The sequence below is a fragment of the Exophiala viscosa genome, assembly GCF_022695815.1.
Source record: "Exophiala viscosa unplaced genomic scaffold EDD37scaffold_9, whole genome shotgun sequence".
Lineage (NCBI taxonomy): Eukaryota > Fungi > Ascomycota > Eurotiomycetes > Chaetothyriales > Herpotrichiellaceae > Exophiala > Exophiala viscosa.
This window is the reverse complement of record NW_026944361.1, coordinates 269,003-282,945: the sequence shown is the minus strand read 5'-3', so window position 1 is coordinate 282,945 and position 13,943 is coordinate 269,003. Positions and strand designations below refer to the sequence as shown.

Sequence of the window (13,943 nt, the reverse complement as noted above, 5' to 3'; positions counted from 1 at the left end):
TAGAATTTCAAGAAACAATTTTTTGGGTGACTTGCAGCCCGTAGACAGCCAGACCGCGATCTTCATTCTCAGGTACAATTACGATGGCTAAAATGGCCAAGACGACACCACTATCGCAGAAAAAGCGAAGACTTGAGGATGGTATGCGTGGGAAGATTGAGCGACCCAGGAAGCGATCCCGCAAGCAGGCAGACTACCACAGTTCATCAGAGGATTCGAACGAGGAAGACGATGCAGGGTTTTCAGCAGTCAATCTCATTGATGTTGGTGAAAGAGTAAAGACGAAACCACAACAGCAGCAACGGCCGAAAGCTGCGAAGCAGGAGAAGGTCCGAGTAGACCTGGAAGAAGGGGAAGATGAGGAGGACGACCAAGAATCCGAGGAAGGAGACGATGCCTTTTCGGACGAGGATAATGAGGCTCAAGACACAACAGGTGTCAGCAAACGAAGATCTACAAGCAAACGAAACGATCCAGAAGCCTTTTCCACCTCGATATCAAAGATCTTATCCACGAAACTATCACAATCAGCACGAAAAGACCCAGTGTTATCGAGGAGCAAACATGCGGTTGAAACGAGCGTGACACTTGCAGACGAGAAGTTGGAACGCAAAGCCAAAGCCAAGCTCAGAGCTGACCGTCGGGAAGACTTGGACAGAGGCAGAATAAAAGATGTGCTGGGTCTGAATTCCGGAAAAGCAGGCGAAATCGCCGAAGAAGAGAAGAAATTACGCAAGATTGCCCAGCGCGGTGTGGTAAAGCTTTTCAATGCCGTTCGCGTCGCACAAGTGAAAGCCGAGCAAGCTGCCAAGGAAGAGCGAAAGAAAGGAACGATAGGCATGTCCCATCGGGAAGAGAAGGTCAACGAAATGAGTAAACAGGGCTTTCTGGATTTGATAGGAGGGACGAAGAAGGACAAGAGTTCCGCACCACAGGCCGTATCGACATGAGACCGCGTTTCTTAAATCGGAAGACGAATTTCTGGCTGGAGGAGCATGGAGCATATTATGATAGTACAGGTCTAAACAGAGCCACGATACCGCTCCAACTCTTGTTAACTGCGCTTCTCGAAATCCGAAGCCTGCAAATTGCGAGTCATTTGTGGCAACTTGACCACAAGACCATCCAGCTCCGGTGACATTTGTACCTGGCATCCTAACCTTGATGTCTCGGTCAAGCCAAATGCAAGGTCTAACATATCGTTCTCGTCATCGCTGGCTTCGGGTATATCATCGTACATTTCATCGGACTCGACGATGACATGGCAGGTAGAACAGGCACAGGAGCCGCCGCATGCGCCTAAGAACGAGATTGTCAGTCTGCGGTCGCATATTGCACACACCCAAGCCGCCTCTTCACCCCTTCTCCTGGCTCGGAGTTATAGCTTCAGCTTTCCACTCACCTTCCATTTCCACGTCATTGGCCTGCGCTATATCCAGTAAATTGTCTCCCTTTGCCACTTCAAACGTGTGTTTTTCGCCATCTTTGTCGATAAATGTGACATGCAACCTGTACAACGTCAGCCTCCATAGCTTTCGCCGCAGATGCGCATGATCTTACTCTTCTCCAGGCTTTGGCGGATCAAGGTGGCCGTGTCTACTCGACGGACTAGTAGAGAAGCGCCTCCGTCCCAGCTCCAGCGCTCGGATATGTTGTCGAATCTGTTTCTTTTTCTGCGCTACCTCCGCCTGGTGCTGCCGGCATAATGTCAATGCTGCTGCATGGAGGCTTCGATTGCAGACCCGCCCAAGCAGAGTCCGCGACGGCGTGCGAAGATCGGACAAAAGCGATTTGGAAATACTGCCGCCCCCCAGGGTTCGTGCGCCGTTCCAGACAGACATTCTGTGTATGAGAGGCTGTGAAAAAGATGTCTGTTGAGCGCACCCGACTTCAAACAATTAAAGAGACTGCGGAAAGAAGATTGATAGGAACAGAACAGAGCCCGGAACTTTGATGCGGTTCTTGGCACTTTCGCTCATTGATCTCGGCCTCATCGGCTTTCGGACAAAACTCACGCACTTCCTGTGAGCATCAACAGAACGTTTGCGAAAGGACCTTCGATACACACTTGAGGAAGCTGGCGCTAGTGTGCATCCCGAGGGAGAGTAACAAGCAATGCTTCTCACCAATACAAGCCAGTGGCGCCGATATTACTACAAGCATGTGCACGAGGCTCCGTATGTCAGGGGCTGATATTTCTATCACCACAGATTTTGCCACAGATTTCATCAACATCAAAATGAATGTTTTGCTAAATCTATAAAGAGACTAGAAGAAATCATAAAAGCAATGTTCCAAGGATAATCACAAAGTGCTAGACACCAGATGTCCGATAACAGCAAACTCTTCTACAACTTCCAGCCCGGCGTTGCGGGCACCCATCGTCGTCTTTAGATTCGATCGTTGCGAAATATTCCGGTGTCAGGTTGCATCAATGCACCGATCCTAAACGGTTCCCCTCCCCGCATTTGCCGCCTGAATAGTCGCGAAGCCGCGGCGGAATTAATACACTCGTTGACACTAAAGCAAGACCCTGCCAAGCTGGAGCTGCAGCACGTGCCAGTGAAGCAAGCCTTACCAGCGGCGCAGTCAGAAGTTGTGTCGCAGTCGTCGCTGCCGTCGTCTGCACATTTCTCGCCCAGGGCGCCACACTGCGAATAGCCATCGGTAGTGGGGCCACAAAGACAAAGATCGGCATTTCCTGTTCCATCGACCGAGCCTAGTCCACACTTATATGGCGTAAAGTCTCCGTTACAATTGGTGGAATATTCGAAAGAGGGGGGATTCGTGCAGTAGGTGTTGGGATAGGATGACGTTGTGGTAGTAGTTGTAGTAGTAGTGGTGGAGCTGATTAGGGATGCCGTCGTGGTAATCGAAGTCGTATCTGAGCTGGTGGTTGTTGAGGCCGTGCCAGTAGAGCTTGTAGTTGTAGTCGTTGTGGAGGCCGTGCCATCAGAGCTTGTCGTCGTAGTCGTTGTTGAGACAGTGCCATTGGAGCTTGTAGTGGTTATCGTCGATGGTGAGCTCGTCGTTGACACGGTACCATTAGAGCTTGTGGTGGTTATCGTCGATGGTGATGTCGTTGTTGAAACAGTACCATTAGAGCTTGTGGTGGTTATTGTTGATGGTGAAGTTGTAGTAGCACTGGTGGTCGAAACGGTGCCATTGGAGCTTGTGGTGATTGTGGTTGTTCCCGAAGCCGTAGACGCACTCGTGGTCGACACAGTACTATTGGAGCTTGTAGTAGATTCTGTACTAGTGGTGGAACCTGGAGTGACAATACTAGATGACGTCGTCGTAACAGTAGAGCTCTCACTAGTAGTGACGGAGCTACTAGTGCTGGCGGCACTAGAAGTACTAATAGTACTAGTAGGATCGCCGCTGCTGGTGGTGGCAGTAGTGCTGGACGTGTCCGGAGTGCTAGTAGATGCTTGAGAGGACGTCGATTCACTTGTAGATCCACTACTTGTTGAAGTGGATACCGGAGACGTAGTACTTATGATAGAGCTGTCGGATGTTGTTGAGGTGGTTGACGAGGTCGATAGGCCCGAGGTAGAAGAGGTGCTTGAGGTGCTTGGTACGGTTGTGATTACGGTTGTGGTTGTGGTTGTGGTTCCGATCGTGCTCGGGCCGGTAGACGTGGTAACCTTAGTGGTAGTGCTGGTTGAGGTCGGTTTCGTCGTCGTCTTCGTGGTCGAGGTATGCTTGGTGCTCGTGGTCTTGGTGGTCGAGGTATGCTTGGTGCTCGTGGTCTTGGTGGTCGAGGTATGCTTGGTGCTCGTGGTCTTGGTGGTCGAGGTATGCTTGGTGCTGCTCGTGGATGAAGTTGGTTTGGTCGTTGTCTTGGTGCTCGAGGTATGCTTGGTGGTAGACTTAGCCGTGATAGTCGATTTGGCCGTGGTGGTAGACTTCTTGGCCGTGGTCGTGGACTTCTTGGTAGTGGTAGTTTTGGCCGTTGTGGTAGACTTGGTCGTAGTGGTAGACTTCTTGGTGGTGGTAGATTTCTTAGTGGTGGTAGACTTGGCCGTGGTAGTAGACTTAGCCGTAGTGACCGGCTTCGTCGTGGTGGTAGATTTCTTGGTGGTGGTGGTGGTACCTTTACTTGTGCTTTTGCCTGTGGTGGTCGACTTGGCTGTGGTGGTGGTACCTTTGCTTGTGCTTTTGCCTGTGGTGGTAGACTTGGCTGTGGTAGTGGTACCTTTGCTCGTGGTCTTGGCTGTAGTCGTACTTCTGGCTGTGGTGGTAGTCTTTTTCGACGTGCTCGTGCTCTTAGCTGTGGTCGTGGTTTTCGCTGTCGTCGTACTCTTAGCTGTGGTAGTAGTCTTTTTCGACGTGCTCGTGGATTTGGCTGTGGATTTGGCTGTGGTCGTACTTTTAGCTGTGGTGGTAGTCTTTTTAGACGTGCTCGTGCTCTTCGCTGTGGTGGTAGTCTTTTTCGAACTGCTCGTGGTTTTGGCTGTGCTCGTGGTTTTGGCCGTCGTCGTACTCTTAGCTGTGGTGGTAGTCTTTTTCGACGTGCTCGTACTCTTAGCAGTGCTCGTGCTTTTAGCTGTACTCGTAGCCTTGGTTATACTGGTCGTGCTCTTCGTAGTGCTCTTTGCCGTACTAGTGGAGCTTTTCGTAGTGCTAGTACTCTTCGTCGTGCTCTTCGCTGTGCTAGCCTTCGTAGTACTCTTCGCCGTAGTAGTGGTACTCTTCGTAGTGCTCTTCGTAGTGCTCTTCGTAGTGCTCTTCGTCGTGCTAGTAGGACTCTTTGTTGTGCTCTTCGTCGTACTCTTCGTCGTGCTCTTCGTCGTGCTCTTCGTCGTGCTCTTCGTCGTGCTAGTAGGACTCTTTGTTGTGCTCTTCGTCGTGCTCTTTGTCGTGCTCTTCGTCGTGCTAGTAGAACTCTTCGTAGTACTCTTCGAACTAGTAGTCGTACTCTTCGTGGTACTGGTGGTGCTCCTGGTGGTGCCGGTACTCTTGGTGGTGCTGGTACTCTTGGTGGTGCTGGTACTCTTGGTGGTGCTGGTACTCTTCGTGGTGCTGGTGCTCTTCGTGGTGCTGGTGCTCTTCGTGGTACTGGTACTCTTCGTAGTGCTCTTAGTACTAGTTGTTGTACTTTTTGTGCTGCTACTACTTGTCGAAGTAGTAACGGCTCTTTTTACTCTCCTTGACTGAACATCCTGATCTATCGTTGGCTGTTGATCTCGATCGATTTCAGGGACGACATTGATGATAGTTGTCAGCATTTCCGAAATTGTCACGCTCTGACTGAAGGGATAAGTAACCGTCGTCGTTGAGTTGGCCACTCCATCAAAAGTATATGGAACCGTGGTCGAGATAGATGGATAGGTACTAGATAGGGAGTTCTGCGCAGTAATTGGTATGGCTAAAGTGGGAGCCTGGTGAGTCGGCGAGATACTCGTCAAGTCCGATACTTCGGCGCATGCAACAATTGCTGCGTAGAAGAAGATGGTGGGTAACAACATTATGCTGGAGGCAAATCAAACAATGACAAAAGTTGGATAAGTGAAAGTAAGTAGCCTTACAGCTTGATAACGAAAGAGTCCGGCGACCTCCCACGCTGAAAGACCATACATTACCGCACGAGATAAAGGTTCGAAGCATTCATCATATAGTATCGAAGTGCTGCAGACCTCGGTCGAGTATTGTGACTCTCTACTAGCTTGCGATGTCTGCTGCCAAAATATTGGACACTCGGGACAGCATTTGACATACTGGGAAGAAGTTGAGGGGGCAACATGTTGGCTAGCCGAAAAGAAGTAGTGACCTTGCGCAAGGCAAGTGAGCATAAGTAGATATGAAAGATAGCAAACCGGATGGTAACCATGCAGCAACGACGATGCTCAGACCAGAGTTCGAAAGTAAGACTCCTCATCGTTGTAACTTGGATGGTGATGCTATCACACAAATCAGGTTTGTTGTTGTCGGTGCTGCTGCCAATAATCGTGTGACAAAGTTATACGGCCTGAGTTGGATTACAATTGGGAGCTGGATTTCTCCTGGCAGAAGTCCAGAAGAATCGAGGGGATCAAAGTGGAACTAGGTTCAGGAACAGACGTAAATTTAGGGTTGATTGAAGTTAACCAAATTAGACACTAGCTTGGTAGATCTAGACTCGTCCGTGAGTTTTCCGATGTGGCATGGGGCTTAAAATTGACAACCACGGACCTCTTGTTCGTCCTGTGCGTCCACAAGCTTTGACTCAGGTTCCTGTTTGACCCTTTACCCGCCATGAATACAGATGGTGTTTTGGGAGTGGCTTGGCCATTTTGCGCGCCCTGCTACTATCATGGTTCGTTGCACACACTTCAACTTGGACCAGCTCCCGGTCTGTAACGATGTTCAAACTCTGAGGTCCTTGTCGGCCAGCTTCCCAAGAGAGGACAGCATTGGGCAAAACGTTCCTTTTTGTGCATTTTCTATAGGGTTTTTTGATAATCGACAAAGGCACCACCATTTTCTGCTAGTACCATTCCTCCAAAGATAGCATGTATTAGCATGGTAGAGATATCCACCGAACCCGAAACAGAAAAACAAGCATTGCGGACCTCTGGATTACACTGCTTCCTGTCATACATCCTGGCGGCCACTCAACTATCATTCCTCGAAGGCCACATCTTCGGGCGGCCTTTCAACTGTCGCTTTACAGCTTCAAAGATTTTTGGTTCCCACTCTGCTTTCGGGATGGTACGACCAGTCTTTGTTTCTGCAGTCGCTCCAAAACGTCGTAGGCCCATCCTTGATATCAGTTTCTTCCATGTAATTGGTCCATGTGTCGACCTCGCCATGGACATCCAGGATACCGTAGGCTTTCACATTGCCGGGGATGGACCAACAGGTCAACTTGACTTGACAGCAGTGTGGGGCCTTGCATTCGGTGGTAGCAACGCATCCCAACCCGTCGCCGGTGCCGCTCTCCCTGGTGTCCAGGGCGTTGGTTGAGACGTTGAATCCATTGACTTCATTGATATCGAGTGCAGGTGCGGCGTAGGCCGAGGTGGCCAACAACGTGGCGAGAAGAGCCGCAATCTTTGGTGAGAAATACATGTCTGATTTTGGTAGAGTCGGTAGACTTGATGTTTTGCGGATGTTGGTATATGAGTCGGGGTTGGCGTATGAGTTTGCTGTCGATTGTACTTGTTGAGGACTGCTGTGTTGATGAACAATAGATTTGAGACGAGATATCCAGACGATACTTATACTTGATGATCTCTAGTCCGGAACCTCGATACATCTTCAAGATATCCGAATTTGTCGCTGTTATGTTGCATTATTGATTCTTCAATGTCGAGAAAAGGAGCTCTGTTAGGCAATAATTGACCAAAATGTGAATACCTAGGTACGACCAATTCTTCGTAGACACCTGTGAAGCCACAAAAAGCACTGCACGGGGCAGGGAAAGACGGTCTGCGATATATCGAAACGCTTCAATGTTACATATGGGGCTTGGCGAGTAGCATCGCTCTGCTACAATTGAGTGTATAGAGTTTTTCACGACGATGCGATCGAAAATAGAGATCACTACATCAAGATCGCTAGATTAGGAGACTCCTTCTTAATTGGGGAAATGGTATGGGCGCACTGGTATGATCGTGAAGAAGTCTTTCAGTATTGCAAAGTCCGCCCTGACCCAGAAGTCTCAAACGTATCACCAAAGTAGTCCACGAGCACTTGCAAGGTAGCCACGATACTAATAGCCGTATACCATGTCACTATATGTTGATAAAGTGGCCAGAAGCAAAATAGAGCAAGTGCATATACATAGAGACGGAACTACAAGTGGTGCGAATGACAGAAGAAGCGGTAGCTGGAGGAGAATCTACTGAACGATATGACGTTTGGACTTTACTGACGAGAATTCCTGTGTGCACTCTGACGAAGTACCAGTAGCAGCAAGGCGAGAATACCCGACAATCCAACCTTGTTCACTGGTGGTAAGGACCTCATGCAGAGCAAAAGAGCCTTCTAGAAAAAGTCATAGAAGCGAGTCGTTCAGATCAGCTCTGTTGTACTATTTCGCGAAGCTATGTTCTGCAACCACAAACTTTCATTAGATGCAGAAGCGTCGTTATTGTCAATGAAGGGGAAATTGGGCTTCGATAACTAAGCATTTTGCTATGTTAGAACAAGGGCAACCATCTGGTCAGAGACGGGAGGTTTAAATAAGGCTGAGTTTGACAGAATCTCGAAGTGGGACCCCACGATTCTAATTTGAGGAGAGTGCGCTTCGGATCGATCTAGATGCCACCGAAAACGGCCTCAGATGACGCACAGTAGATTGTCACTACTTATTACAGTTTGGATCGCCCACTTCCACGGTAACTACCCTAGTCTGTACATTCAAAGACACTTGTACCAAGTCAAAAGCGTTGCAGTCAGGATCTTGCCCCTGTCGATCCTTTGTGTCTTGATCGCACACTTTGGGTTGGTTCAGCCGTTCTTCGCTGGAATGAGGCAATTGGCGAGTGAAGGCTGGATTTCTTTCCAGCTGTAGACACTCACGAGCCCTCGCACTGGCCTACGAACTCGCTCTCCACATTCCCATGTTCAACCCAGCACATTATTTTGTCCCAGCAGTAGTGGGGCTTTCCTTCTTCCACGGTCCCGATTCTGAAATTTGTCACAATATAGCCTTGACGACCAGGAACTTAGCAGGGCGCCATAAGACCGTCCGTGGTCTTGCCTGTGAGGGAAGTGGCTAGACCCAGCGTTTCATGGCCAATAATTGTAGCGGAGCTCGGGACAAGCCAGAGCGCTTGCTTTGACACGGACTGGTATTTGGCTTCACTGTCATGGCCAGTTGCAATCGCTCTCCACCAAGTGTCCCCCAGCACACTGATGCCTAGACAAAGCGCTTGGCAAGGTGGGACGTCTGACAGATGCAGAGCTGTCTGAGCCGGTCGACAGGAGCTCTCCATTCGGATACAACTCGTCTGACAAGCTGGTACCATGGTACGCACGATAGTCTCCAGGTGGCCATCGAATGCTTCCAGATTGCTTCGTATTCACGGGTGTGACGACTAGAGCATGAAACCGATTTGGGGTCTTGGAGACGGATTTTGTCACTGTGTCTGAGATCCGCTAGAGGTGTAAAAGTCGTGCGGCCGTAGGTGGCCTGGTGAATGAGAACCTGCCTCTCGTCCAGCTCAGACGAGAGCTGAACCTAGAACGTCTCAAGAGCCTATTGTGGTATACAGTGGCTGGGATACCGCTGCAACCCTGGCAAGATCTGCTTTGATGACATGCACAGAGTGAGAGTGTGGCAATTGCTCCAAGGTCTGACTCAAAGTCGAGAGCAAATTGCGATGCGTGTCCACCCCGATCTTTTCTGCCGCAAGATCTCGGTCTATCGCTTTTTGCATCAAAGTCACCGCGGCCACAACGTGGTGGGCATAGGGGTGGATTGCAACCAGAGACGCTGTGAAGCTTTGTGGAGCACCTCCATCATTATCGTCGGTCATGTTGTCAGGCGGAAGTTGTAGAGTATATTTATTTGTCAAGCCGAACATCAGGATGTTCAGCACCCAGCTTTCGGCGTCGATTCTTCTTGCTGCAATCCGGGACAGAAGATCCGATCGGTCCGTTGCTGCAATGGCGTCTACCAGCATCAATATTGCCAGATTGTAGTGTAGCATGTGCTCAACTATGGAGTGATGTCAGTCAAATCTGCAAAGACGAAGTCAAATTGCCGAAGCACTTACACCAGCGAAGCTTTGTTTCTTGGCCAAAGAATTGTATACGTCGTTGACATTGAGCCAGCAACTCGCGAAAAGTAAGATTGAACTGGTCGATGGCTTCCGAGACCGAAGCGAAGGCATTACTTACTTCAGCCTCGTCGTGGCCGTCCCTGAGCGACTCTTTGAAATTGGCTGTCAACTTCCAAACCATCAACTTCCACGCTGATGCTGCAGCTATTGTTTGATTGGCCTTCTCATCGGTCATCTCAAATTCGGGATCATGCCAGTCTTTTGTGGTATCTCGAAAGATCTCCATGCAAGCTCGGACTAACCGCCATAACGATTCGGACTCGAATCCAAACAGGCCACAAGCGAGCAATGGCCGACAATTGAGGGTCAAGGAAGCGGACGTGTCGAATGTCAAAGCCGCCCAGTAGGCGGCACTCTCGGCGTTGATGAAGTTGGCAGTCACTAGTGAATGAGGACTCGCCCCAAGAGAACGAATTTGAGTATCATAGTTGACCCGGTTGCCATTGAACCGAAGACTTCTCTCATGCACCCGGAGCTCCTGAATTTGTTGTAGTGCAGCATGAACACAAACTTGCCCAGGCACCCTGTCCAGCTCTTCTTCCTCGGACATTCCAGAAGGGATGGGAGTAAGGGCGAACAGGAGGAGAGTGAACATGGAGCGATAAGACGTCCTGTTGATCACCTTCAGCATATCCCGGTGTGTACGCCGCCATAGGTTTCTGATTATCTCGTCGGACGAAGAAGACGAAGACGATGACTGTATAGTCAAGGGTAGCCAGCGAGCAGCGAAAGCCTCGATCGCATGGTCAAACGACTGGTCAATCTGAAGGTTTCTCTCCCGCCTTGCTGAGTCTGCAGGGCTCGGTGGGCCAAGCATGCTGGAGGGGCTTTCATAGTCCTCGTCCATCCATTTGTCAAGTCGGCGGCAGAGTTGGTTTATGCTCACGCACATATCGGACAGACTGTGCTCGCCAAAGCTAGCAGAAATGTGAGACATTGTCAACATTTCGTCTTTTTACTTACGCAAATGGATTGCTGTATTTCCCTAGCCATAGTCCAAAGACTGTCTCAAAGGCTCTCTCGTAGATGACATGAAGCCACCCTTTCTGTGCCGACGTGATCAGACGATCTGTCGTGGAGCTGGATTCAGCATTCGTGGGTTCGGCATGTTCCCTAGAGGGCCACCTTCGCTCCTTGCTGCTAGAGTTAGAAAGTGGAGTATTAGGGAGGAAAGCCGGCGTTGTTACCCAGTCAGTTCGCTCAGTTCCGACGTTGACCGCTTTCTGGTTGCGTTTGAAAATGAGCCAGTGTCGTCGCGAAGACGCGTATCTCGTGTTTTTCTCCGCGCTGGCGTTGTTCCAGAGTCTGGCTTGCGCTTGAGCCACTAGTCAAGTCAGCCTGCCGAGTTCTTTTGAAGGCCAAAACATGCAGTGGGCAGCACTTGGTATTCATACCTCAAATGTACATTTTCGTTGCCGGCTGGTGCATCTGGTGCAGGATTCTAGTCCTCGGGAATCTTCGGTGCTATGTCGGACTCTTCCCGCGTCGCAAGCCACCCTTGATCGTCGACATTCATCGCAGCTTGAGAACTGGACCCGGCGAGGAGTGGACATTGGAGACTCTCCTTTTGAGTCTGACACATGTTGCTAGGATATGGGCTATGGCGTTGTGACTGATAGTTCAGTGCGGTGATCTCAAAGTCCACAGAAGTCGTGTACTCGTAGGATAGCGGGCCGAAAGTCCTACATCGAGGCTTGGCAACCTTAAGAGTCTCCGAATTCCGGAGTCCCCCCAAGTCGTATGGGGGCTTGGTGACGCTTACAAGAGTTTCGGGGTTCTTCGACGCTAGGGCCTTAAGCGTACCTTACTTACCTGGTACGGAGTACTCATGGCAAAGATAGCTGAGCCGGATCATAGTAAGCGCAAGCCCATTACACAGCAAGCATGAGCTTCAAGTCTTGCTCAAACCAAATGGCAACCGTGCTTTCGTATATGCGCTGAGGAACACGCGCATGCTACTTAATGTCCAGGGCGAAGGCACACACTTGGTTCTGAGATAAGAGCACATATAGGATGTAGACTCACCCATTTAGCAATACGCTAAAAGATCAACATCCTCCAAGATGAGGCGCCGGCTCGATAGTCTTTCCCTTTGGCATATTTTCGAACGCTTGAAGCTTCTGAAAACTCAGGGCTGCCGGGACAAGGCTGAAACAACCACGCATTGGAAACTGCGCTTGTGGTATGCTCTCCGGCGAAGCATTTTTGACATTACGTAGACCATGGTTCCATGAAACCTGTTGTTTGTAGCATCATATCCAGAAGGCTGTACACATTCTCAGACATCTCAGTCAGAGAAAGAGTGAAGCCACTAGCGCCAGACTGCACCGTTGCTGTTCTCTCAACATGCAAGATCCGGGGCATGTCCCAAATCCTCTGCGTCCATACTATGTCCCTCCCTCGATAGGGACCGAGCCAATTTCCAACACCACCACAAGCGCCTCGAAACCGTCTTCCTCAAGCTTCTCCTTTCCTGATATTGACTACTCGGACTATATAACCGATGGTTCGCCTTCGATACCAGCCTCAATCAAGTCAGTGGTCGATCAGGCGTTTTGGAAATACACGAATGTCCTGCTAGCACAACCATTCGAGGTAGCAAAGTTGATCCTACAAGCCCGGGTTGCTCAGGACGAAGAGGAGGAGGCACCAAAGACACCCCATCCCGAGGGCGAGGATGGTTACGCAGATAGTTATGAGAACGAGAATTCTGATGATGACGAACCGAACTATTTTACATCCGCCGCTCCCTTCGAGAAGCCTACTACCAGCCATTCGCCGCCACGAGGTCGTCGCGGACGCCCACCACGAGATGATGGAGTACCTCGACACTCCGCAAAGCCGCAAAAGGATGATGGCCGACTACATCTGAAAAATCCTCACTCTCTGCTTGAAGCCCTATCTGCCTTGTCGTCAAGCGGTGGAGCGCTGGCGATGTGGCGCTCTACGAACTCAACCTTTGTGTACAACATCCTGAATAAGACACTGGAGACTTTCCTGAGGAGCTTCCTCGCAGCGGTTCTTGGGCTAGCAGAGACCGACATACTCGCTTCCGCAGGAACTGGAGCTATCCCAGACGCTTCCATTCTTAATTCAACCACACCGGCCGCCACGATACTTATCGCGACCGCGGCCGCCGCAATATCTTCCCTCGTTCTTGCCCCGATTGATGCCGCGAGAACTCGACTCATCTTGACACCCTCCAGCCAAGAGCCACGCACACTTCTGGGGACATTAAGGACCTTGCCGACCGCCTACCTCATACCCAGTCACCTCATTCCAATTACCTTCCTTACCTCGACGATACCAACCTTGATCTCAACGAGTACTCCTGTACTTCTCAAGACCTACCTTGGACTAGATCCAGCAATGAATCCTGCAAAATGGAGTCTCGCGACATTTGCAGGCTCTGCATTGGACCTTTCGGTCAAATTCCCTCTTGAAACAGTCCTTCGGCGCGCACAGATTGCGACCTGGACATCTCCTGCATACTCGCCTCCTGCATCGTCGTCTAAGCGCAAAGCAGTCACGACGATTGTCCCCGTACCTCAATCCTATAGAGGTATCCTCCCGACGATTTGGAGCATCACTCGGGAAGAAGGGTACTCGGAGTCACAGAAAGACAGGACTGCCGCGCTGATGGGCAAAGCACCTAGGCGGAAGCGTAAAGGACAAGGCATCGAAGGGCTATATCGTGGCTGGAGGGTTGGCTTTTGGGGACTTGTTGGAGTCTGGGGCACATCTTTTGTCGGTGGGCTACAGAATGGTGGCGAGGCAAGTGCGGCCAGTACAGGCATTCACGGAGGTAAATTTTGAAGCTGGCTTGAATTAGATGTTTGTGCTGGCTGTTGCTGTGTATTACCTACGTTGTGTGAAGATAGCAGGGCGTTCAAAGGTTGCTCGAATGTGATACCCGGTCTCTTCTCATGGAACAAGAGCTTTGTCGAAACGCTGTGATATAAGCTCACTCCCATTTCAATGGCCTCTTCTTTCTTTCACCATTTGCATGCGTGATACTTGAAACTTGGGCGACGAAGACATGCTTAGGTACTCGGACTACCTAAAGTGGCCTGATTCCGAAAAGCTGCGGAAATTTCCGGCGAGTTGGAGCCCCTCTTGCCAAGCCCGATAATCGGCCGCACCATCTAATCTGATAATGATGAGATTTGA

The 13,943-nt window shown here is 50.2% G+C and overlaps 6 protein-coding genes across 6 annotated transcripts; 4 read left to right on the top strand and 2 right to left on the bottom strand.

Moving 5' to 3' along the window:
• Positions 1-92: 92 nt before the first annotated feature.
• On the top strand, positions 93-950 carry EDD37DRAFT_652173 (Rrp15p-domain-containing protein; the record flags this gene model as incomplete). Its single annotated transcript, XM_062818433.1, has 1 exon — positions 93-950. The coding sequence occupies one exon, from the start codon at positions 93-95 to the stop codon at positions 948-950; it is 858 nt and encodes a 285-aa protein (XP_062667700.1).
• Positions 951-1,002: 52 nt separating this feature from the next.
• EDD37DRAFT_496641 (ferredoxin, 2Fe-2S) lies at positions 1,003-1,980 on the bottom strand. The gene is made up of 3 exons (XM_062813410.1): positions 1,561-1,980; positions 1,403-1,509; positions 1,003-1,299 (listed from the first exon to the last, which is right to left on the bottom strand). Exons 1-3 carry the CDS (start codon positions 1,839-1,841, stop codon positions 1,055-1,057), a joined length of 633 nt encoding a protein of 210 aa, XP_062667699.1. The 5' UTR covers positions 1,842-1,980; the 3' UTR covers positions 1,003-1,054.
• Positions 1,981-3,104: 1,124 nt separating this feature from the next.
• On the top strand, positions 3,105-5,186 carry EDD37DRAFT_496669 (uncharacterized protein). Its single transcript, XM_062813411.1, has 2 exons — positions 3,105-4,743; positions 4,883-5,186. Exons 1-2 carry the CDS (start codon positions 3,499-3,501, stop codon positions 4,883-4,885), a joined length of 1,248 nt encoding a protein of 415 aa, XP_062667698.1. The 5' UTR covers positions 3,105-3,498; the 3' UTR covers positions 4,886-5,186.
• Positions 5,187-8,153: 2,967 nt separating this feature from the next.
• EDD37DRAFT_496554 (uncharacterized protein) lies at positions 8,154-8,577 on the top strand. Its single transcript, XM_062813408.1, has one exon. The coding sequence runs from the start codon at positions 8,270-8,272 to the stop codon at positions 8,498-8,500; it is 231 nt and encodes a 76-aa protein (XP_062667697.1). The 5' UTR covers positions 8,154-8,269; the 3' UTR covers positions 8,501-8,577.
• Positions 8,578-9,068: 491 nt separating this feature from the next.
• Positions 9,069-11,505, bottom strand: EDD37DRAFT_496552 (uncharacterized protein). The gene is made up of 6 exons (XM_062813407.1): positions 11,168-11,505; positions 10,961-11,097; positions 10,737-10,910; positions 9,832-10,690; positions 9,708-9,768; positions 9,069-9,649 (listed from the first exon to the last, which is right to left on the bottom strand). Exons 1-6 carry the CDS (start codon positions 11,324-11,326, stop codon positions 9,180-9,182), a joined length of 1,860 nt encoding a protein of 619 aa, XP_062667696.1. The 5' UTR covers positions 11,327-11,505; the 3' UTR covers positions 9,069-9,179.
• A 526-nt stretch (positions 11,506-12,031) lies between these two features.
• EDD37DRAFT_636258 (uncharacterized protein) lies at positions 12,032-13,913 on the top strand. Its single transcript, XM_062816974.1, has 2 exons — positions 12,032-13,591; positions 13,640-13,913. The coding sequence occupies exon 1, from the start codon at positions 12,120-12,122 to the stop codon at positions 13,587-13,589; it is 1,470 nt and encodes a 489-aa protein (XP_062667695.1). The 5' UTR covers positions 12,032-12,119; the 3' UTR covers positions 13,590-13,591; positions 13,640-13,913.
• Positions 13,914-13,943: the final 30 nt, after the last annotated feature.